Below are 25,227 nucleotides of genomic sequence, written 5' to 3' on the forward strand. Positions count from 1 at the left end.
CTGTTCTTTTTACAAATAAGAAAACTGAAGCATGCAGAAATTAGGAACTCACTCTTAGTGAATAGCCGAACATGACTCAACATCAGAAATTCCTTCCCTGATACACTACTGCTAATCTCTAAGTGTCAACCTAACCAGTGTTAAGAGGGCCAACAGTATATGAGCCTGCCAATAATGAGGATATCCTTATGTCCCTCAGCTTTTATGGTGTCATCACTGGTAAGCTGATTCTCATTGCCTTCTTCATCAGCGTAGAGAGCCCTAAACTGTACAAGACAATCAAGGACTCTGCAGAACAGTGTGGGCATATAAATCTCAGGGGCTCACTGAGTCACTCAACCATGCAGGCAGCTCAATTACCTGCCACAGTCCTTATAATGAGATTTTCAGTGGTATCAGCTTAACATTAACCCTCACTGGGTGACAATGACATTTCTACACAATTAGAACAATCCCTTTGAGGTCTTGGTTTGGTGGATGGTTCCTCAAAACTGCTGTGCATCTCCAGCTAAAAAAAAGCAAAGATTTTGTGGGTTAGGATATTGGTTTTTCTTGTTTACTCATTGGTTGACTGGCAAGTTATGATTGCTTGCTAAATATTGTATTGATCACAAAGTGAGCCGGGATGTATACAGAAATGAGAGAACCATAGACTCAGAGCTGGAAAAGGTCTCAGAAATTACCTTATCCAACTGCATTCATTTTTAAAAGGCTAATGAGACCCAGAAAGACTAAATAATTTGTCCAAGGTTGTATTGCTTTTAGGCTGTAGAGTCTGCATATTAACCTTCTCCAATCCAGGATTCTTTCTGCTATGTCAAAATTGTAGAAACAAAAGGTGTCAATAAAGTGAAAGGGGGGAAAAAAAAGAAAAAATATTACTTACTTAGCTTTTCCTGCCTTTTTAATGCTTTTAGCTATTCTTCTTTTTCTGGCTAGTATTTCCTTTGAAGCATACATGGAGAAATTTCAGACCTAATCAGTATTGATTCGTGTGCTTTGGCTTAAGTAGCTTTGGGAACATGATAATGTGACCAGCCTAAGTATGTTTCTTTTTTCGAAATCATATGCTAAAGAAGCTTTATCAGCAATTCATTGACCTTTTCTTATAAGTTGTTATTATTTACCTTGGGCCAAGTAAGAGATTTCCAGTTCTTCCAAAAAGAACTAAGATCAGGATATTTGCAGTGTGACTTTTGACTTCCTTTTCTAGGAACCCCCATACTGATTGGTAGAGTGGTTCAGAAGAAAGAAGCCATAAGACTGCTTTGGAAATAGGCTGTAGACAAGCATCCTCAAATTCCTGAATGAGACCCATGGGAGGGGGTGTTCTATCTTGGCTGCAGGGAAGAGGTGTAACTCTGGGTTACATTGATATATCCTGGCAGGGAGAGATCCAAAGCATCAGCACAAGCTTTGATAATCTTTATGCTTTGGACAGTGAAAGGTGGTACAAAGAATGGAGGCTGAATAGTTCGTGCCACATGAAGAGTTCTGTTTCTAAAGCAAAAGTCTGAGTTTGAGGTGAAAACAGAAGGCAGCTAAGTGGCACAATGGGTAGAGTGCCCATCCTGGAGTCAGAAGATTCATTTGGCCTCAGACACTTCCTAGTTGTGTGACCCTGGGAAACTCATTTTACTCTAATTGCCTCAGTTTCTTCATCTGTCAAATAAGTTGGAAAAGAAAATGGCAAAGCCCTCCAACCAAGAAAACCCAAAATGGATCACAAAGAGTCAGATACAACTGAACAACAACAAAAATGGATAGAACTTAATCATCCTTAAAATTTCAGTTCAGATTTTCTTCTCCACTTCACAGGGAAGACACATGGGATATTTTGTTATTTTCTAAGGTATTTATCACTGAGTGATAAATAATCATTCATGATGTTTCATTATAGCAGTTGTTACTGCCTATGATGCTTTGCTATTAACCTCTAAGATTATAGTTTTAAAAACCAGAAAGGAGTTTTTAGAAATTAGTCCCTTCGTTTTAAAAGTCAGAAAACAGAGTTCCAGAGATGTCATATGACTTGCCCAAAGTTGTGTAAGTAGCAAAGTTGAAATTCGAATCCAGGACCTTGCACTCCAAACCAAGTAGATATTTTTTGCTGATTCACTTTAAATATGAATATTTGTTTTTCTGATCTTTATTCGCCTTACAAAACCTAATGTTCCTAGCTTCATTCAATAATAATTTTGGGATACAGGCATACCCTCATAAAAGCTTACTTCTGATCAACATCATTTTGTAATAACTTAATAATTCTTATTTCTACTGTTTTACAACCCTCTCATTTGCAGTTTTTTAGATGTATCTGATTCCTAGTGACCCTATGGACCATTCCATCCATGGCAGTTTTCTTGGCAAATATTCTGCAATGGTTTGCCATTTCCTTCTTTGGTGGATTAAGGCAAATAGACGTTAAGTGATTTGCCTGGATCGTACAGCTAGCTAGTTTCTGAGGTTGGATTTGAACTCAAATCTTCCTGACTCCAGTCCCAGTGCTCTACCCACTGAGCCTGTGAGTGGATAGTTCAAATATCATTATCTTCATTTTATATGTTGAGAAACAGGCCCAGAGGATTTAAGTGATTTGCCTAAATATTGTACAGGAAAGGGGCTGCTGGTGGGCAGTTGGAGGAGGGGACAGTTCTTACCTGAACCCTGAGCTGAACTGTAGATGTAAGTACTATCATCTTGCATACTTCATGTTCCCCTCCCAACTATTCCCCAGAGCCCTGGGGCACTAGAAAGTTTCCCTGGGCTCTCTGTAGCTCACAGATGTACCTTCTCCTCCCTGGCCTCCCTCCTCTTCTTTGTTAGTTTTCTCTTTTAGAAAAAGAAATAGCCACACATAAAATCTGGATTCACTACAACACCAAATATGGATCCCCATGGAGAAGGGCAGTCTGAGACTGAGAAGTACAATATTTTATATTTATTTTAAAACAGTCTAGTCTCCTAAGGATAGAGCCAATCCCACCTGCACCATTTTCCCAATTTTCCTGAAAATCTCTAGGTTTTAATTAGATCAATGTTGGATCTTCAGAGTTGAATCTTTGAGAATGTATTAATATAATTTTATCTACTCCACCAAGATCTTTGCCAAGAAAACCCCAAATGATCTCACAAAGAGTTAGATACCACTGAAATGACTAAACAGCAATAACCTCCAGTCCCATTCCTGAATCCAAAATAATTCTTCCAAAGCTTAGTATCTCCCATATCTCTTCAAATGCTTGTATAAACCAGAATATCCACCTACACCTCCTCATTCTTTTTCCTCTTTCACCCTAGCTAGTCTCTGTGCCAAATAGATACTTATTATTCCCAGAATAAAAATGATTCTATAAATATTCATGATAAACCTGGCATTATTATAAATGTGCCCATAGTAGAAATTATTCCATTTTTCCCATGTTATATTTTTAAATTGTATTTTAATCCAGGTGAATATGTGATTAATTTTAGGCACAATATGTCCCAGGAACAACCATATATCAAAGGGAGAAGAAAAAAATGCTAACTTGAAGTGTGGGTTTCTGGAAAAACTCCAAATAAAGAAAAATTCTCATTGATTTTTCATTTTAGCTGCTTCCCTTCTTAGGCTTGGTAAGAGTTGGAAATGACATGTATATAAAAAGATATTCAACTGGAACAGCTTCAGAGCAGCCTATATTTGTGGGCAGCTTCTTTAGCTTTTAATGCACTGGGAAGATTGGAGAAGGTCAAGAGCTGAAAACATTGGCTGGAGCCAGACATAATGTAAGCATTACTCAAATCTCAACCTCAGATTTATTTATGTATATGTCTACTGACCTAAGGACCTTCAACCTTTTCAGTAAAAATTTCCAATTACATAAAATTATAGAGGATAATAGTGGATAGAGGAAAGGATAGGAATGTCCTTTCCTTACACAGCAAATGAAGAAGATTTCTCCCCCAGATTATTTTGAAGCAAATTGAGAGTCTCAATAATTTTAATTTGTGAAGCTCCCTGATGGTCTTCCACAGTCTTCAAATATCTCTGACATTTGATAGAATAATAGGCTTAAAGAGAATTGGAGAGAACATCTTTAATCCTTCTCCCTGAAGGGAGATCACATCTAATCATTTTGAACAAAAACAATTTTCAGACTTTTAGAAGGCCCCTAGAGAAGGGATTTCACCCCCACTAAGATCAGAAATTCTCTCATTACTAAGAATTTCTTCCTCTATTTAGCCTGAATTCCTCACCATGTAACTTAATATTATTTCCTGCGTTCTGCCATCAGAGTGGTGGAAGAACAGCTGGCCACTTTAATTAAAAATTATTATTTAGTCTCCCTTGTTCTGCCTCTAATTTATGGTAAATGAATGTGATTAGAGATCTTTCAAATTCTCTCTCAGGAGATTGGTAACATGCTTTACCATATCTCCTCTGGCATTAAAGTCATTTCTTTGACTAGAGAACTTTAAAATCTTTAAGAGATGTTTTTCTTTACAATGTTAGGATGTTATTCTCATGTTTCTGTTTCTTTTCCCCTCTTTTTCATCCTACCCAAGAGTCTTTGAAATTATTAAAATTTCTTTTTGTTTGTTTCCTATTGATTTTTTAATTTTTGTTTATTTTGAACTTAAATTGTTCTTACAGAAAAATAATATTTCATTACTCATAAAAAAATCTTTATCCATTTCCCAATTGATGGGCACACACTTAGTTACCAGATCTTTTCTTTTCCTTTCCCTTTAATTTTGCTTTTAATTTCTGTCCCTTTCAAGATCAAGGAGTTTGGTTTGTTTATGATTATACCCCTAGATGAGGGAAATAATGATAGAAGAATGTCCTGGAGAAGAAAGGAGGGAATGAGATCAAAGGCATAGATAAAGAGATTGAAATTAGTAAAGAGAAAAACTACCTTTCTCAGAGATAGGAAAAAAGTGAGGATCACTAAAGAGATAGAGGGATGGAGTGAGGAAAAAGAAACTCATAGTAGATGACCTTTTCTCGGTAAAGAAACAAAAATATCTTCCAGGAGAAAAGGAAGTTATGGAGGCACTTACCACATGAGAAAAACAGAAGAGAAAGTAAGGAACAGCCATTAGGAGACTTGATAGAGAGTCAATGAGGAAAGAATAAAACAATTGCCATTTGCCAGTGATAACCCAGTTGTTTAAATAACTAAATTTTAGTAGACTCAACAAGAACAATTCCTCCAGCAGGTTTTAGCAGCATATAAATAGAATTGGACAATTCATATTTGAGGATTGGCAAAGCTTGAGTAGGGTTGGGATGGAGAGTCAAAGATGTCAAAGGTGACAGATATTGTATAAAAACTATTAGGTCAAGATTTTGAAGGGAGGAAGATGAGACCAGAGAATGGGGACCAGAGGATGGAGAACAGCAAAGGTTGCAGTATTTCAGTGAAGACCAGGATAATATAAGAGATTGTGATTGTAAAAGGAAATTTCAGAGTTCAAGATGACACAGGAATAAGTGATGGGGACAACTCAGTTCCTTTCTGTTCTGTTCTAAAAAGAATTGCTTAAATATTTTCCTCACCATGTGTATCACATGTTCCCAGAGTGCCCTCAAGTGTCAATATAAGGTTAGCACAAGAAATTCTTTCTTGATATACCCCCAGAAACTTATTAATGTTTTAGTTCAGTAATTCCTAATCTTGCACTCAAAATACTTCTTGGATTTAATGCACATAAAGAATCAACATGGAAGGGGCCCTAGGGGAAATTGGGAGGGGGATGTAGTAGGGAAGAGACCCATGAGATTATTTTAAAAAATTAATCTTTTCCAGGATCTTTGGGGCAGTCAGTCAATCTGCAAAGCATTTATTAAGGTGTTAACATTTACTAAACACCTACTATATTCCAGTCACTTTTCAAGGTGCTGAAGATACAAGCGGGAAGCTAGGTGCCTGAGTTGACAGAGTGCCAGGTCTGGAGTCAGACTGGTCTTTCTGAGTTCAACTCTGGCCTCAGACATTTACTGGTTGTATGACCCTGGGCCAGTCTTTAACCTTGTTTGACTCAGTATTCTCATCTGTAAAATGAATTGTAGAAGAAAACAGCAAACTGCTTCGCTTTCTTTGACAAGAAAACCCCAAATGTGCTCACAAAGAGTCAGATATGATAGAAAACCAACTGATCAACAACACATCATTTCCCTTCACCTTAAATGAAATGCATAGGATTCAATTACCTCTCCTACAACCATGGGGATTCTAGGTATGGTCACTGTAGATCTGAAAGGGAGCTTATAGGTCAACTAACTCAACTACCTAATCTTACAAATATGAAAACTAAGTCCTTTAGGTATAAAGTGACTTACCCATTGTCCCACAGATCATAAATATTTTTTTTTAGATTTTTTTTGCAAGGCAAATGGGGTTAAGTGGCTTGCCCAAGGCCATACAGCTAGGTAATTATTAAGTGTCTGAGACCAGATTTGAACCCAGGTACTCCTGACTCCAAGGCCGGTACTTTATCCACTATGCCATGTAGCCACCCCCGATCATAAATATTTGAAACAAGATTCAAACCAAAGTCCTCTGACCCTACAGCTAATGTTATAATTCCCATTTCTCCATTCTGTGTCTCATCTGCATTGTCCTTAAATATGATGATTATTATCTTTCCATTGAAGCATTCACTGTTTGAGAGTTAAAGAGAGAGAGAGAGAGAGAGAGAGAGAGAGAGAGAGAGAGAGAGAGAGAGATACATTTCACTTTTCCAGGGCTAAAAAGTGACCTTTCAGTCAGTGGGTCTCCAGGTATCTGGTTTTTGGTGCAATTACCAGAGCTCTATTCTGCCTTCTATTTATTATCTGATCTGGTATTTGGATCTGCCTAGGTCATTTCTGGTAAGCTAAGCTCAGAAGGTGATACTGATTGAAAAACTGCTGCTGTCATGTCAGGCACTATTACTATGGGGGTTGGTTTTTGTGGTGCCTTAACCCAAGAACAGTATTTCCAGGATGCCATGGGAACCAGTTGTTTCCATTGACAGGAGCAACAATTTGGACACTTTCTTGTTTGAAGATTAATGACTAAAGGAGGCAATTTTTCTAGAGAGCAAAGATGAAGCTTAACTCTGGGTAACTGCAAGACATTTTAAGGGAAAAAGAAAAAAATTCCTAGAAGAAATAGCATTTCTGTCTTTCTTGCTGGATCATAAATCAGGGATGAGTAGAAGTGATTTGGGGTCCATCCAACAATATGCCTGAACTGGGCTCCAAAGCAGAGCTTCAGATATTCTAAATGTTGTGTGATTTGAAGACCAGCCTTGGAGATCTGTGGTTCAGTTAGTAGCTTAGTTCATTAACTCCCAAATGTGTTTCCATCTTAGATGATATTAAAAAACAACATCCAAGGTACAATGTTTGCATTTGAATTGCACCCTCTTTTACCCTAGCAACCAAAATTGGTCTGCTATCACTGAAGAAGGTTTTATGTCAGTATTTTTCTGTTTGAGAAAAGGAATGAGAAAATGCTCCTGAAGAATTCTGGAGAAGTGACCTCCCCCAGTGAACTGATTCCAAGTGAATCATAAGAGCAACTTCTGGGGGTGGCTAGGTGGCTCAGTGAATAGAGCACAGGCCCCAGAATCAGGGGTACAAAACAGAGTTCAAATCTGGCCTCACACAGTTAATAATTACCTAGCTGTGTGGCCTTGGGCAAGCCATTTGACTCCATTTGCCTTGCAAAAACCTAAAAAAAAATAATAAGAGCAACTGCAGAGAACCAGGAGAAGATTGAGATTGTGGTTCTCCTAAGAGCACAATCAAGGTGAAAAAAAGAACCAGGGAGAGAACATGGACTTCAAACTTTTATGACAAGAATGGACATTTACTATGGGACTCTTTGTCATAATAAAGACCTTCTAGGCATTTAAGACAAGGTCAATTTTTTCCATCTTGGAATACCCTCCTCAAATGGAGGAGGTCATCCTGATCCATACCTGGCCACTGGACCCAGATATCTCCAGAGGAGAAAGTGAAACCAGTGACTTACCACAACCCCTCCCCCTTCATTCAAATCCAATTCACTTACTAGTCAAGGGATCACCTTCCTGATGTCATGGTCCTCTTAGAGAATGAAATATGAACAACAAAAACAGCAAACAATACTTCCCAACCTCTATTTTTCATTTCATTATCTTAACCTGATTAACTTAGACTCATTTTAAATGGCATTTTTAAATATAGAGAAGACAACACAAGAAAGGCTAGAATTTCAATTAAAAATACTAATGGGATCATTTATAGGTTGACTTTATTATATTCTTTTAAAATGGTCATGCAATGGTGGATGTATGAGTAGAGAATGGGGCATTCACAGGAGATGTTCTAAAACTGGAAATGATAAGGTTTTACCAAAGTAACTGGCTAGATAGATGGGGTGAGTGAGAATAAAGAGTCAAGGATGATTGAGATTACAAGTCTGGTGATTGGAAAGATGGTAGAACCCTCAACAATAATAGGGAAATTTGGTGGAGGGGAGAATATTGGAGAAATGTGAATGAGTTCTGTTTTGGACATATGAGTTCATGAAACCTATAGGACTTGCATTTCAATATGTCCAAAATACAATTGATGCTGTAGATCTGTAGTTCAGGAGAGAAATTAAGGCTGGCTCTCTGAGAGTAAGCAACTAAGAGGTTCATTGGATAAAATTCTGGGCCTGGAGGCAAGAAGACTTGAGTTCATATCTAGCCTCAGAACTTACTAGTTGAATGACCCTGGGCAAGTCACTTTACCTCTACTCTCCTTAATCTATTGGAGAAGGAAATAGCAAACCATTGCAGAATCCTTGTCAAGAAAAAACCCTTGAACAATACTGGAATTCTATGCTCCATGGGGTCACTAAGAGTCAGACATGATAACAATTGAACAACAGCCACAACAAGACTTTGACTAATCTACTCAGAGATAATAATTGAACCTATGGGAGCTAAGGTGATAATTAAGTGAAATAGTTTAGAGCAAAGAAGAATACTCAATCTTAATGGGCATATAACATGGATAAAAACACTAATTAAGTAGATGAGACATATAATCGAAAGACAAAAGCATCAAAAAAAAATCTGAAGAGGATATAGCAAAAAAGGTGCACATCAATGTAAAATGCTATAGAGAAATCAGGAAAGATGATTTGCCTAGGATCACACACCTAAGAATCTGGGGCTAGATTTGAACTCAGGTCTTTCTGACATCAGGTCTAATGTTGTATTTGTTTAACAGTTGGCTCTTGGGTTTGTAGTATATGTATAGTATATATAAACATGAAAGAATATATTATATAATATATATTGCTAGAAATTAAAGAGATTGATTTGTTTGTGAATTATGGAACCAGATTAACTGCTTTATAGTTAAAAGTCAGTTATCCTAGAGAATGTTTTGATAGCATATCTTTCTATGAAAAATCCTATACCTCAAACATATTTTCCCCCTGACTACAAATATGTGATCAGTCTGCCTTGCTATAATACCAGAAATGACATCCCCTAAAACCTATACATCTCTGAATATAAAAGAAATTTCCAAGAGAGGCTAGATTTAAAGTCTACATCTTTTTTATTATCTGCTTTTTTTTCAAATATTTGAACATTTTTTTAGTCAGTGGGGCACTGGGAATTTCATGCTTGGATGGATGTCTTGAATGCTAAAGGTAATAACTCTCTGGAAAGGTTACCATCAGTCACTTTTCATCTTCGGTCCTACTTGTTGAAGAAATTTCAGTTCTAAATGACCCAGAAAAATAAGCCAATGTACATTCAGGAGACCAGAAAATCAAATTGGTCAGACCATAGATTGAAAATATTCTTGGTGCTGATGGCCAGCATGAGAAAAAGTATTTGGAAAGATGTGACTTGTTTACTTGGCTTATTCCTAAATGCCACTGTTTTGAATGGAATTGCTGAAACTGTGAAGATGAAAAATATAGATTTGTAATATTTTGTGATTTATTAAGAAGAAAAAATTAAATTGCTGCTTGTTATTTTGTTCCTACTGATAGATGATTGGTGTAATCAGTTTGAACGTTAGTCTTTACCCCCAGAGCTATGAGTTCATATTAGAATGAACCACTAATGAAGGCATGTTTATTTGTACCAGATTCCCTACTAAGTAAACCCACCTAGGCAGTTCTGAACACCAATCACAATAATTCATATTTTTATGTTTCTCTTTTTAATTCATACTTTAAATAGGATTGTTATCATAGGCTAAAACTATGTGTGGAATGTGACTAGAAACCACCTAAGTAGGTCCTAGTCACTAATACCCATGATAATCAGGAGTCACTACACAAAACTATCACAAAGAGAATGAATTAACATTACATATTGCTATGTAATATATAATATATATATATATATAATTCCTTTCCTTCCATCTTAGTGCCAATTTTTCAAAGTCTCCCTCTCTGATGCAATCTTCCACAAGAGCCCAATCCATTGTAAGAGATAACCACTTGTTTTAAATAACTACCAGATAATCTGTGAATTAGAGCAAAAGACATAAGGAGCCTGCTGGTAACTTCAAAAGAGATTGTACAGCTGCATTTGGTTAAGACCTGTCTGCATCTCAGACTAGATGGGTATATTACTATTCCATTTCTTAGCAGAGATTAATATTTCATGCTGAATATTAGTAACTATTTTAAATTAGTAGCTGTGGAGAGAAAAGGCTGTAATATTGCTACAAGAAGATCAAAGTTAATCTGGTCTCTAACTTTCTTAGATTTTGATTATTTGAGAACACCAATAGAAATAACACCAATAGAAACATCTATATTAATTTTCCATGGTGGGTTTTGATTGGCCCATTGCCTCATGAATGAGGACAATATGCAAGTAAATATAGGTGATTCCTCTTCTTGTCTGTTTAAATAAACTTTTTCATATACAACATTTAAGAGTTTTTTTGAGAACTCTGATTACAAAATTGAATTCTTTATGCTCAAATGGCACATTCCTATCACAGATTGTCTCATAGGTACCATTATGAATTTCTACCACATCCTGATTGTTCCAGGCAGCGTCTCTTTCAGACTGACCTAAGACTTCATGTTCAGGATGGGAAAAAATTAAATATATGGGGACACAAGTAGATTTACTTAGTCATGGAATGGAAAGGATATTCAACAAGTATATAGAACTGGTTTATGTAGAAGAAGTAGCCCCCTCATTCCTATGTGGTAATGTATTTGATCAACAGGGTTTTGGGGATGTGGTGACAATGTGACATGCACCTCATCTGAGAGGCACCAGTTCCTTCTGGGATGTACTGTTATGTACTAGATTGACTTGAAAGCCATATCAACATGTGAAGTCTTAGTCTCCTGAACTAATCAAATCTCAGAAACAGTTTCCCTAAATTTAAGGGGGAAATTAGCCAAGCCTGAATGGTAGCTAATAACCAAATCAGATAAAAACTCTTCCTGTCCTGGTTGAATGTAAAAGTTCCTAAAACTTTAAGGCACCAGAAGTTGGCAATAGGGCCATTCTAACCAAAAGTAAACCCTATGTCCTTTACAAGTCATATATGTCCTTGATGATAGCATTTGCCTCACTTTGGAAGCAGCTAGATGGCACACTGGGCAAGGATTGCCTGAAATCAGGAAAACCTGGTCTTAGATATCTGCTAGTTGCCTGACTTCAGGAAAGTCACTTTAAAAAAATCTCCATCTACCTCAATTTCTGCAGTTGTAAAATAAGAATAATGATAGCACCTACATTCCAAGGTTGCTATGAAGATGAAATGAGATAGGATTTGTAAAATGTTCAGCACAGTGACTGGCACATAGTAGGAATTATATAAAGAATAATTATTTCCCTTTTCTACAGTCCTCAAAGGTAAAATGCTGTAGTCTACTTCCACTTACTACACATCTTTCCCTTACCTTATGCATCATCTGTAATTATCCTTCTTCAAGATCATTGTTTTCCATAATTCTGGGTCATTTCACATCACTAATATTGTATTGATATTAAAGATATAGGCTTTTTGCTGCACGGAACAGCATTGCAATGACCTTATCTCTTCGATCCTCCTTACTCCTCTTGATCCTTGCATTTTTTTCTTCCTTCCACCTTCTTTCTCCTCCTCTTCCTTCCTCATTTTATCAAATGAGATTTTGTATACATATATATTATTTTATTATATATGTATATATACACACTTATATATGTATGTGTATTGCAAACCTTATATATGTTTTGTAAACCTTTACAAAAAGTTCTTTATAAATGTTGTTTATAAAGTTCTTTGTAAATGCTAATTCTTCTCTTCTTCCTCCTCCTTTTATCCTCATTTCTTCTTCTTCTTCTTCTTCTTCTTCTTCTTCTTCTTCTTCTTCTATCATCATTCTTATTTTATTCCTCTAGAGATCTAAAAGCATATTCATATACATTATATGATCTCATCTGGCATCATCACAACCACCCTATGACTTGGCAGACAGGATTAAATGCCTTACCTAAAGTTCCATGGTACAGGTCTTCTTCCTCTTCATCTAGTCATTTAATCTTTTTTTTAAATTTTATCACAAGCATTGTTATTAACAGACCATTAAAAATAATTATGGTAGAGACCTTTAGTTCATTTTTCTAAAAAGCCTATTGATCTGGTCTCCCCTGTTACTAGTATCTGTACCTTCCACAAAATGTGTTGTCTTTTTCTTCATTCTACCCTGTGGAGAAGATAATCTGAAGGCCCCCAGGAAGTTGTTGTCAGCTTTTACATTCTCTGTGTAGATAATTCCATATTTACCTAGAGATTTTTGCAATAAAGGCATTATCAATCAAGATAATTCTCTGTTTCTTGATCCTGCCATAGCTACATTTTTAAGTCAAATCATTTAGACTTCAGGTTTTGCGTTCCACAACTCCCAGAATATTAATGGAAGTCTTGTTAAGCTCAAAAATGCCCCTGAAGATTTGGCAAAGACAAAGAAATTGCAATACTTTTTGGACTTTTGAGTTAATATCCTTAATACCTGTGATTCTGATCACAGAAACTAACTTGAGTTCAGCAGGTACATAGCAGTTGCCAGCTTTGTGTGCCACTCAAGTTATTTAGATTTTGCTTCTGAATATGTCTATATACCTTACAGTATGGTAGATTTTAGATTCTTCATAGAAAACTTTTTTCTGTATTTTACACAGCATTTTTATAGAAATCTTCAGGAGCTTGGCTTTCAATAGTGCAAAAACCTTTCATTTTTTTCAAGAGGGATTCTGAAACAGATGTAGCTTCTCTTCTTCTGTGCCCACCATGCTTCTAGCCAGAGAAAGAGCTAGTACTTTTATCTTACACCACATTGGTGTAATAGGACTTTATCAGAGAGGTGAGGGACAATTATCCTTTAGCTCTGAAACTTGTTAGTTGTAGGCTGGCAAAGAGCTTCCACCATTTAATCCTTTCATTAATGTCAAATCAATAAGTGAGGACTGATTGTTTTCTATAATATTCTACTAAAAGTCCTTTGTTGCATGGAATTTGCATAATTTTAGAAAGTAACTGCACAAAATGACATTTTAATTATGTAAAAAGGAAATCAGATTATCATCCTCAAAGGAACAATTCACCAGCACCCATGTGTTTTGAGGGGGAGAGGGAGAAGTACCATGTTTATATGGTACAACATATTTTTCCACAAGTCATAAATGACTTTCATTCCATTTGGTGTTCCTGATGTCTTCTTTGTATTGACAGCATTCCCCTGGTTCTAGCCCTGTCTCTTCCCTATATTTGTAATTTTCATCCTGTCCATCTGTCAAATGCATAACTTATATTAAGAAAACCTAAATAATTTGATGGTCTAAGCCAACATCACTAGTAGCAACAGTAGCAAATCTTTATGAAACACATATGTGTGTGCCAAACACTCATATAGTCAGCTACTCCATTGGGTGGCCTTGATTTCTCTTTTTTCACTCTGTCCCTTCTTTTTCTTTGTCTTAATCCAGAAAACAACATTTCAGTTTTATGAGGCATAAAAGTCATTTCCTCTTTCCATGGCCTAGCTAAGCATTAAAAGTTTTTGGAAAGGTCTTTAGCACTGAACATTGCTTTGTGGAATATCTGTCTTATCTATCAGGAATCCCCAGTAAAAAATTCCAAGTTCTATCACTAATTTCAATAACCATTTTGGAGCATTTATTCAACTTTTTGCTGATAGATGTGATCTTCAAAGGCCTAAAAGAAATTATTCTTATCCTCTAAGACTAAGTCTCTTACTTGGTGTTTCATGCTATCCAAGGTATTTCTAGTCAATATAAGAAATATCTTAAAATTCTTGAAATGAAAATAATTTTAATTCACTTAATAGCAAACATACTTAATCAGAAAAGGATAGAGGTAAAAAACTAGTACCTACTAATGATTCTGGGTGTCATTATATACAGTCTAGAGCATTTCTTGGCTTTTAAAGTATGATCAGTTCTCTCAATCTTACCAGTTCAGACTTTCTGGAATTGAGGCAGCAGGAAATTTTCAGACATACTAAATTGAGATTATTGGAGCCTAAGAGAAGTCAAGAAGATTTTCTGAGTACTCCTTTTATCCTTCATTTAAGTCTGCTGCAAAACTCTAACCTATAATCAACAAAAGGCACATTGGCCCAAATTTGGTAATAATGCCAAAAAGATCTCTACTAGAAGAGTAACATAGGCCTTAAAATGGATGTAAACATTTAAGGAAAATTTATTCTTTGTGTCTTCTTTGAATATTTTTTTTAGGTTTTTGCAAGGCAATAGGGTTAAGTGGCTTGCCCAAGGCCACACAGCTAGGTAATTATTAAGTGTCTGAGGCCTGGTTTGAACTCAGGTACCCCTGACTCCAGGGCCGGTGCTCTATCCACTGTGCCACCTAGCTACCCTTTCTTTGAACATCTAAGAAAATTTTATTCCTTGTATCTTTTTAGATGGTCCTAAGTGATGTAGAGGGAAATTTTTTTATTACAATCCTTCCCAAGACATAGAGTAAATCATTAAGGAGAAATATCACCTATAGCTATTTTTATGTTTCTCTTTGCTACAGACAAGAGATCGTATCTGCAAATTCTATATAAAATTTCCAAGTACACTGAGAAGTCAATAAGTCTTCCTGGTTCCAAGGCTAGCTCTCTATCTAGCCTTGCAAAACAAGGATAGACTTAGAGGCAAGATGATTTTCTTATCTCATGCAAAGTAAAGCAATGGAAAAATTTTCTTTAATTTATATTAAAAATATATAGCATAACAGCAGATCGGTCTGGTGAACATAGCTTATACCCATTCTTATACACCAACTCAACCCTTTCTCAAATGAAGCCTTTCTAAATTCTTTTTATCTATTTAGCATTGATCCTCCTCACCAAGTATACTTGCTAAGGAAGGATTAATGGGCCAATAGCAGTTAATGGAACAGTGGTCCAACCCTGAAGAAGAAAATAATCTTCACAGTGCTCTAGCAATATACTAACCAATCAATATGAACCATAGACATTGCCACCTGGCTTCATTGTCACCTCAACTATTATCCCACCAAGGCTAATGGGTTTAAGAAGCTATATGTGAGAAAGTTTACAAGTTCTAAAGATTTTAACAAGAAGAGGCCTGGTATGCCACCATAAATAGAAGTCCCTTCTGTTTACATGGACCCAGGCTATAAAAACCAGGAAATCAGACAAAATGAACCTTCTTCCTCTATGGAGAGAAGGTAGTTTAAGTAGAATAAGTTTTAGAGCAAGGGAACATTCTAGAACTGAAGAACTGAAATGAACCCTACCGGTTATCATGTACACATTTTTCAAATCACAAATCCTTTTTACCACATTCCCCACAAGTTGCCATATTAAACCTCTTCCCATCATATTACTTTATCTTCTTGCCATCAAGAAAAGCTAGCTTATGCATTCAGTGGTCCAGCCAAACTGAATCATTTGCTGTTCTCCATCTTTAATATTCTATCTCCTACCTCTACCTTTGTATGTGTTGTCCCCCACTGAAGGGTGAAGGATTAAATTGAGATCTGTCAGGGTCCAAGGAGAAGGAACTTTCTGAGCACACTGAACCAAAGCATGTTGATCAAAGCATATTCCAGGGCTGGGAGTGCTGGGGAACATACTTAATAAACATATTTTGAGATCCAGACCTGTGGACTTGGTCCATCCCTGGTTGTTTACCACAAGATATCTGGAGAAAATGATTGTATTCAGGATCTGAAGGTGTTTTGGCAAAAACTCATGGATCACTGAGTTGGACCTGTGTGCCACTTTTGTATAATCACTATAAAGGTCTTACTTGGGAAAGGGGGCTTTGGAAGTTCATCCTTTTGGAGAACATGCTCTGCTAAGGGCCTTTCCCAAACAAGACCCTGAAGGTTGTGTAATGAAATCAAGGGACTTCTCCGGTCAGATTTTAGTATTGTTAGAGCCTCCTCAGTTTAGTAATTCTTCTCTTCTTTATTTCTTATCTTTCCTTTTCTTTATCTAGTTTGATATTTTCCTTCACATATATATATATATATATATGCATATATGTAATTGTGTGTCTCTTGAGTTGTAAGTATATTGTCATTAACTTCTGATTTAAAGACTTAAGATAGAGTGAGCATATCATTGTGGGGACAGATCCGAACTGATCAAACAAAAAGTCTGCACAGCCAAAACCCTTTCTGTCATACCCACCCATAGTGCTCTCCCCACTTATTTCCTGATCTTAGAGTTCTTTAAGGTTCAGGTTAAGGGAAAGGAGAATAAAATTAACATTTTTATAACACTTGCTATGGCAAGTATTGTCTCATTTGATCCTCAGATAGGTATTAGAATTATTCTCATTTTATACTTGAGGATATTGAAGCAAGCAAGTGAGATTACCGCCCCCCCCCATCACAAGGCCATTAAGTATCTGAGTTTAGAGTTGAAATCAGGGCTCCCTCACTATAGGCAGCTAGCTAGGTGGTGCAGACAATAGAGTACCATCATGGAGTTAGGCTGTCCTTCTCTATAAATTACCTTGAATTTCCTTTGGAGAGGTCTATTACATATTCATCAACCTGTAAACACAGTATATTACACAGAAGAATGTAAACTGTTTGAAGGCAGTTTTTGCCTTTATGTTCCAAACATTTAGCAAAGTACTCAAAACATTACAATCTAAAAATACTTGTGGATTGATTTACATACAATATCTACTTAAAGACTGCTGATAATGGAAAGACATCTTTCTAAGTGAAAAATCTAGACTTAGATACATTTTAGCTGTGTGACCCTGAGCTTAGGGTCTTAGCTCTCTTTGCCTCAGTTTCCTCATCTGTAAAATGAGTTGGAGAAGTAATGGCAAAGTAATTCAATATCCTTGCAAAGAAAACCCCAAATAAGGTCATTAAGTGTCAGATGTGACTGAAAAACAACAAAATCATGTTGCCTCTGTCTTTCTCTTTAAACTGATTGTCTTATGACACGGTTTCAAGTCTTATCTTCTAGACACAGATCAAATTGTCAATGTTCTTCTCAATATGTGACAGCCAAGTCCATCAATTAGGGAATAGTTGAATAAGTTAGGCATGTGAATGTGATATAATGCTATTTTGTGGTATAAAAATGAAGAAAGAAATGATTCAGAAAAACCTTGGAAGACTTATATGAACTGACCCAGAATGAAGTGAGCAGAACCAGGGGAAATTATATAATAGAAACTATCATTAAAGACAATCATCTTTGAAAGATTTAGGAAATCTCAACAATAAAGAAGTAATCAACCATGATATAGGGAACTCATGAGGAAGAATATTATCCATTAAGATTTTTTTTTTCTGGGGGTGGCTAGGTGGCACAGTGGATAGAGTACCAGCCCTGTAGTCAGGAGTACCTGAGTTCAAATCCAGCCTCAGACACTTAATAATTACCTAGCTGTGTGGCCTTGGGCAAGCCATTTAACCCCATTGCCTTGCAAAAAAAAAAACCTAAAAAAAAAGATTTTTTTTTTCTAGATGTAACCAATCCAGGAATTTGTTGTCTTAACTATGTCCTTAACAAGGGATTTTTTTTCCTGCTTTCTCAGTGGGTGGAAGAAGAGGAACAAGAGGGAGAAAAAGGTGGCTTTTTATTAGAACTTTAGAACTACATAGTTTTTCAAAAGGTGGCACTAAGAATTGAACATAATATTTTAAATTTATCCTGCATAAGATATTGTGAATAAGTGATATTATCAGCTTCATCATTTTGAATAGCTCTTTTTGTTACAGTAGCCTGAGATAATTACCATTTTTGCCAGAGTTGAACAGAAAGTTTGATCTTCAAGTACAGGACTCAGGTGAATCATAGAGAGGGTAAATGGGAAGGGCACAATATGAGAGATTTAATGATGTTTAACTGCTTGTATTTCTGCATGGGAAGATGATACTATTAACTCACATGAACCTTCTCTTTTATTAAGGCAGTTAGAAGGAGCATATATAGACAGGAGAGAGCTGAATGTGAAAGTATAATATATTTTGTATAGGTATAATATATTTAAAATGGAGTTAATGGACAAGAAAGGAATATACTGGGAGAAAGGGAAAGGAGAGGTAGAATGGGTTAAATTATTTCACATAAAAAGGGAAGAAAAGCTTTTGCAATGGATTAAAAGGAGGGAAGGTGAAGGAGAGTGAGTGCATCCTCACTGGAAGTGGCACAAAGAGGAAATAACATACACACTCAATTGGTATAGAAATCTATCTTACCCTTGAGGAAAACAGAAGAGGAAAGGGATGGGAGAAAGGAGATGGGGGGAGGGAAGGAATGGGAAGTGTAGAAGATAGAAGATAGGGAAGATTGTGGGTGAGGGTAGTCAGATACAACACACTTTTGAGGAGGGATAGGGTGAATGGAGAGACAGAATAAATCAATGGGAGTGGAGAGGAATAGGATGGAGGGAAATACAGCTAGTAATACAACTATGAAAAAATATTGAAGCAATTTCTCTAATGGATTTATGATAAAGAATGCTCTCTCTATCCCAAAGACAGAGCTTATGGTGTCTGAAAACCGACTGAAGCACAAAAAAATATGAGAGCTGAGATAAGATAGAAGAAACAAAGGAACTATTTTTAAAAGTATTGTAATCTTTGTTTATACACAAAATATTGTAATCATTTGTTTATACACATATTGGCAACCTGAACACCTCAATAAATTCTGAGGCATCAGTATGTTAGCAAAAAAAAAAAATTACTATTTTTTGACTGACATTCTACTGAAATAATGAACTTTCACTACACTAAGATCTCAAAGTCTTTTTTTCATATTTAATTTGTCCAGCCACACTTCCTTCATTCTGTATTTTTGCAATTGATTTTTTGAACCTGAAAACAGGAGTTTATATTTATTCCTATTAAATTTAATTTAGTATTCTGTTGTATGAACTAATGACAGAATGCTCTACACAAGGGTAGCTAAACAAAAGGATAGAGAATTGAAGGGACAACTGTTAATGCTGGTCTTGACTCCAAAACATTATTTAGTGCTTCTAATTACCTCTTACAATGTTTTTGAATTATGTTTGGCCTTGGACTAGTCACTTTACCCTGTTTGCCTCAGTTTTTCTTATCTATAAAATGAGTTGGAGAAAGAAATGACAAACTACTCTAATATATTTCCTAAGAAAACCTCAAATAGGGGCGGCTAGGTGGCATAGTAGATAAAGCACCGGCCTTGGAGTCAGGAGTACCTGGGTTCAAATCCAGTCTCAGACACTTAATAATTACCTAGCTGTGTGGCCTTGGGCAAGCCACTTAACTCCATTTGCCTTACAAAAACCTAAAAAAAAACCCCCAAAAAACCTCAAATGAGGTCACAGTGAGTCAGACACAAGTAAAATAACACAACTACAAAATAATTATTATCTACAATAGGTTGATCTCCTTGGGAAAAAAAAACAACAAACAAAAACACAATCTATGTCAACTTTAACAGGAGATAATGTATATGAGATAAATAATTGAGATTTACATTATAAAAACTTTAGTTCTTGAGGGGGATCTCCCTTGTCCTTTGATGTTCACAGTGAAAACAGAAGTTGTTAGGAAGTATTTGTTCATATCACAGTTGTTGGATTTTTCTCCCAACTCTTTATCATCATGATAATCTTAATTGCTGACATTCAACAAAGGACTTTAAAGTTTGAAAATCACTTAACATACATTATTTCATTTGGATTTCACAAGATCACTGAGAGGTAAATACTATAGGTCTTATTATCTCCATTTTACAGACAACATAACTGAGTTTCAAAGAAATTGCATGATGTGTCTTTGGTTACACAACTTTCAAAGAACTGGGATTGGAGCCTAAGGTTTCCTGAATTCAAGTTGAACTATCTATCCACTGTGATCCTATTGTACTTAATTTTATTTCAATATGGTATTTTCCTTTGAATAGATATGTTTCCTTGACTTTTTCCCCCTCTTTTTCTTCTCTAAATTATACTAAAAGTTCCCTGAGGACAAAATCTTTTTGTTCTTTAGTAACAATGTACATATTAGCCTTATTAAAGTTTCAATAACCCTTTGGAGTCTCAGGAAATTTTGAATGAATAATTGGGTATTTAAATTACTAAGTCATTTGTAAATCTTAGACTACAAACAAATCCCTTGCTCTATCCATTACACAGTGCCTTTCTCCTTTCCTTGGTTCCAGATTCTCCTACTGGACCTTCGAATTCATCTGCACAGGAGGAAGGCATTGTTCTTTCACCTTCCTCTCTACTACCCCACTCCTTACCACCTTGTATTGCATGCAAACCTTCCCATTTAATGATCATGTAATCCACTGTAGTCTGAAATTTAAGACATTAGATTTTTCTCAGTTCAGAAAGCTCAAGACATTTTTTGATTCTTACTTCCAATATAAAGGCTATTGTAAGATCCTCTTTTTTTGTGTGATATTCTGGGCTTGTATTTAAATGAGCAGACAAGGTTATCCAGAAGATACCCATGTTCTTTCTGGTTTTTAGAAATTGGAGAATATTTATATGTCTTACTTCTTAAAACATTCAGAGCAGTTACTCATCCCTAAGGTTTGTAGCTGAATTCATTAGACTTCAGTTATCTTCAGCCAAATATTATAGATTCCAATAAAAACTTTGTATTTGCAAGATGAATGCATCATGATTCTACTGGTGTTTGGACAGCTGTTAAACAATAAATTCCCATCTGGAAAAATTAAAACTGAGATCATCTGTAAAGCTATAAGGGAAAAATTTTATTTGTAACTTATCCTGGTAATCTTGAGAAAGTCATGGCACTTCAAGTATCTCTTTTTACTCTGATAAAACTGAAAGTGATTAGATAGATCATTAGGGATTGCATTTGAATTACTTGGTTTATGTTGATAAAATGTCATACAAATGGTCAGAATTTGAATTAAGATTTTTCCTCATGTAATTTATTCATGTCTCTCTAAATCTCCTCCACACTTCCAGAGGTGGTATACCTCTTTAATTCTCACCCAGAATTGTCTCTTAATATTGCTTTTGCCATTTTCTGGGATACTTAACTTGACTAAAAAGGGTGACAAGTGGGCCCAGTGGACAGAACACTATTCCTGGAGTCAGGAGAAGCTGATTTCAAATCTAGCCTAAATTCTTACTAACAATGTGATCCTGGGTAAGTCTCTTACCCTGTTTCCCTCTGTCTTTTCATCTGTAAGATGAGCTGGAAAAGGAAATGGCAAACTACTCCATCATCTTTATTGAGAAAGTTCTAAAGTCAGATACAACTTAATAAATTGATAGAATTTCTGAAGGAATTTCTCTTGGTGAAACCCATTATATATAGGTTTTAATATAATAAGCAAATTACTTATAAGCAACAGATCCTACCTACCTATCTCATTTATAAATGTGTATATTTGCTTGAGAAAAGCAAATGCAGATTATACATGACCAAGAAAAAACTCCAAATTAATTGGTTGGCCTTGGTGTATAGTGTTTGATTCCCATTCCCTGGACACTTATACTCAAACCCTTCCTAATTTGTGCTGGGCCCATCTCGGACTGATATACATGGATGAACTTGATGGGGGTGAATGTGTGTTCACCCTGTTCACACTGTGAATAATGTACAAAAAGATCATCATATTTGACTCTTTGATGAGCACATGGTGCGCTCAGAGATGTGCTCAACTCTGGTCCTGAGGAAAAAAAACTCATTGCGTGGTAGCTCTTTAGCTACACATCCCTTCTTTCCTTGAGAAGATGGTTTCCATCAAGTCAAAAGAAAACAGTATGACTCCTCACCTTTGCCTTTCTCCCTTTGCAGGATGGAGCTTTAGCATGGGTTCTGCCTATCAGTTTCATAGCTGGCGGGTCTTCGTGATTGTCTGCGCTCTCCCCTGTGTCTCTTCTGTGGTGGCCCTCACTTTCATGCCGGAAAGTCCCAGGTTCTTGTTGGAGGTAAAACAATATTGTTGCTTCTAGTTACGTTGTTGTTGAATATGTCAAATTGTTATTGTTAGAAATAGTTCATATATCGAAATAGATTCATTTCCCAACTAACAAATGAGTCAGTAATGACCCAAAAGTTCCTTTTTATGTTGGCTGTTAAAAACTGGGAAAGTTTTTATCCATAGAAACAATATTACTTAGGTTCCTAGATCCTTCAGTGAAAGTCTACTTAAGGTTTGATTTCTCTTGTCTTCCCCAGTTTGCTCAGGTTAACATGACTCTCCTATATATACCTTTCAAATAAAGGCCACATAATGTCCATCATACCAGCCTAAATGAAAGCTCTGTGCTCCTACCTTCTTCCTGTCTTACTTTAATTAGATATAAGGGATTATCTAGATATATGCCCTATCTTTGTGAAAGAATAATTAATTTGTCATAGCTATATTGTGATAGAAGATTAATTTTCTTTAGAGAATACTTGATTTCATATGGGTCAATTTGCTCCCTAATTAAACTCCAAAAGTGCCCCCCCCATGTTACTCACAAACCTAGGAGGACAATGAAAAGGAGGATATAAGGAGACAATTCTCCCAGGAATAGTTAGTCAGAGTTCAGATGATAATTTGTCTAGACGATAATTTTTGTAGACCAATTTTAGGAAGAGATTTTGTATAATTTCCATGGTTAGATCACTAATGATGTTAATTATTTCCTCTATTCTTTGTTTTTGCTTAAAAGACCAACTAATTTCCAGTCAAAGGTTGACCATTTTGGATGATCTCTACCTATAGGCTTATTGATAAATTCCTGAGGATAAAATTTTCATGTCTAATCTATATTTTTCTGCTCTGTTATTCCAACCCTATATTCCTAAGGTTATAGCTTCTAGGGGTCACATTTCTCCTGGTCCTGCACATCATTCTCCTATTTCCCTTCCATTTTGTACTTTGAAACTCAAGATCTAATCTAAACTATTTTTCCTCCCTGATAAACCATCAGACATTTTCCTGTCCCTATGACTTTATTAATGCTATTATCTTATTCCTTGAGTACTTCTCTCCTTCTCTTTTGAAATCCTCCTCCTTCAAGGTCTAAATGTGATACCACTATCTCCAAGTCATAGTCTTGGATTCCACTCATCAGAAATTATTTTCCTAATGAGGCAGCATAGTAGAAAGAATGCTGGAGCTAGAGATTGGAAGACCTGAGTTCAAATATGATCTCAGACTTTCTTTGAGCTGTGTTACTCTGGACAAGTCACTTAACCTCTGCTTACATTAGTTTCTTCAACTGTAAAATGGTGATAATAAGAACATCTATCTCTCAGAGTTGTTCTGAGGATCAAATAAGATATCTGTAAAGTGCCCAATAAATTTTAAAGCTTTATATGGATTCTGGCTATTATTATAATTAATTATCCAATTTCATTTTACTGGATTTGACCCATTATTCTAGTCTGTCAAAATCTTTTTGAATCCTTATTCTGTCATCCAACATATTTAATACCTCTTTTAGCTTCATGTCATCTGTCCTTTAAATCAAAACCATTTATGAAGGTTCTTCAGGGTTAGAGGGACTAGAATGCTATAGTAGTGGTATTAGAAGATGGGCCATGGTTACATAATTGAAGAAGTGAAAGGGAAAGGAAAGGACAATACCAAACAGTATGCCCTGGTCTCTTGGAGGACATCAGTGGGAAAGCACATGGTGAGGCAGAATCAATCTGTTTGTAAGGGATTTTTATTCATAATCCAGAGTCTCCTTGTAGTCCATAGAAGTCACTTTCTGGTCTCCAGCATCCAGGATACTCCAAAGTAGTAAATTAGGCACTTTGAAGAGACTTCTGGTCTCCAGCATCCAGGAAAGTAGAGTATCCTGGATGCTGGAGACCAGAAAGTGACCAAAAATATCTTCAACACCTCCTTAAACACTTAATTTACCATTCAATTTACTACTTAGGACTCTGATTCTCAATGCTCTAAAATGCATTCTTTTAAACTTTTAAATGTGAAATGGAATTAATCTTTGTAGTAAAGTTGGAGGCAAGGTTTTCTGTCTTTCAGAGGCCCCCAAAACATAAGTATGCTCCCTCAAAGTAGTCTATGCAATTTGCAGTTTTCATGGTGTTCTTCCAGGTGACTAGAGCCCTACATTCTGAATTAATTCAGTGATGCCCAAGTGGCTTAGAAGGATTCCTCAAGATCAGTCATCTCAATGCCCTTTGAAGAATAAAGTGCCCAGATACCCTGACTCAAGTTAGATTGTCTTTAGTGTTAATTAATGCTGATTGAAATTTTGGGGATCAGTGAAGGCAAGATATACTCTTGTATTTCACATATTTGCTCAAACTTCATAGGTTGGGAAACACGACGAAGCTTGGATGATTTTGAAGCAAATCCATGATACTAATATGAGAGCACGTGGCCAACCTGAGAAAGTCTTCACTGTAAGTATGGCTACTCAGTTATTCCTCCTTCCTCCCCAACGCCCCCCCCCCCAGGTGTCAGGTACTTTGTAGTCATCAAAAATAGATACTTTATTGTTTTTTCCTTTTCCTTCCTAAATAGGCTTGATCTATTCCTTTGTTAGTTTAGAGTAGAGTAGCCTATAGTGGGGTACAGTGGAAAAGGTGCTAACCTTGCAAACAAAAGTTCTGAGTTTGAATCCTGACTTTTGCTCCTTACTACTTCTGTGAAGCAGTTTGTCCTCTATGAAATAAGGGAATTATATTAGATGACCTCTAATATTCATTCTACCTCTTGGTCTAGGATGATGTAAGCCCTAGATATAAGAGGAACACTTAAAAAAGTT

General features: G+C 36.1%; 1 protein-coding gene and 1 pseudogene across 1 annotated transcript in view; one reads left to right on the plus strand and one right to left on the minus strand.

The window, feature by feature from the left end:
* SV2C (synaptic vesicle glycoprotein 2C) overlaps positions 1-25,227 on the plus strand; it is a 267,192-nt gene that overhangs the window by 193,951 nt on the left and 48,014 nt on the right. The window contains exons 5-6 of the mRNA XM_074199928.1: positions 22,289-22,422; positions 24,773-24,862. Coding sequence (XP_074056029.1) covers positions 22,289-22,422; positions 24,773-24,862 — 224 coding nt within the window. The remainder of the gene's footprint in view (positions 1-22,288; positions 22,423-24,772; positions 24,863-25,227) is intronic.
* Positions 12,597-13,221, minus strand: LOC141501667 (large ribosomal subunit protein uL30-like; annotated as a pseudogene).

Source organism: Macrotis lagotis, chromosome X, assembly GCF_037893015.1.
Source record: "Macrotis lagotis isolate mMagLag1 chromosome X, bilby.v1.9.chrom.fasta, whole genome shotgun sequence".
Classification (NCBI taxonomy): Eukaryota; Metazoa; Chordata; class Mammalia; order Peramelemorphia; family Peramelidae; genus Macrotis; species Macrotis lagotis.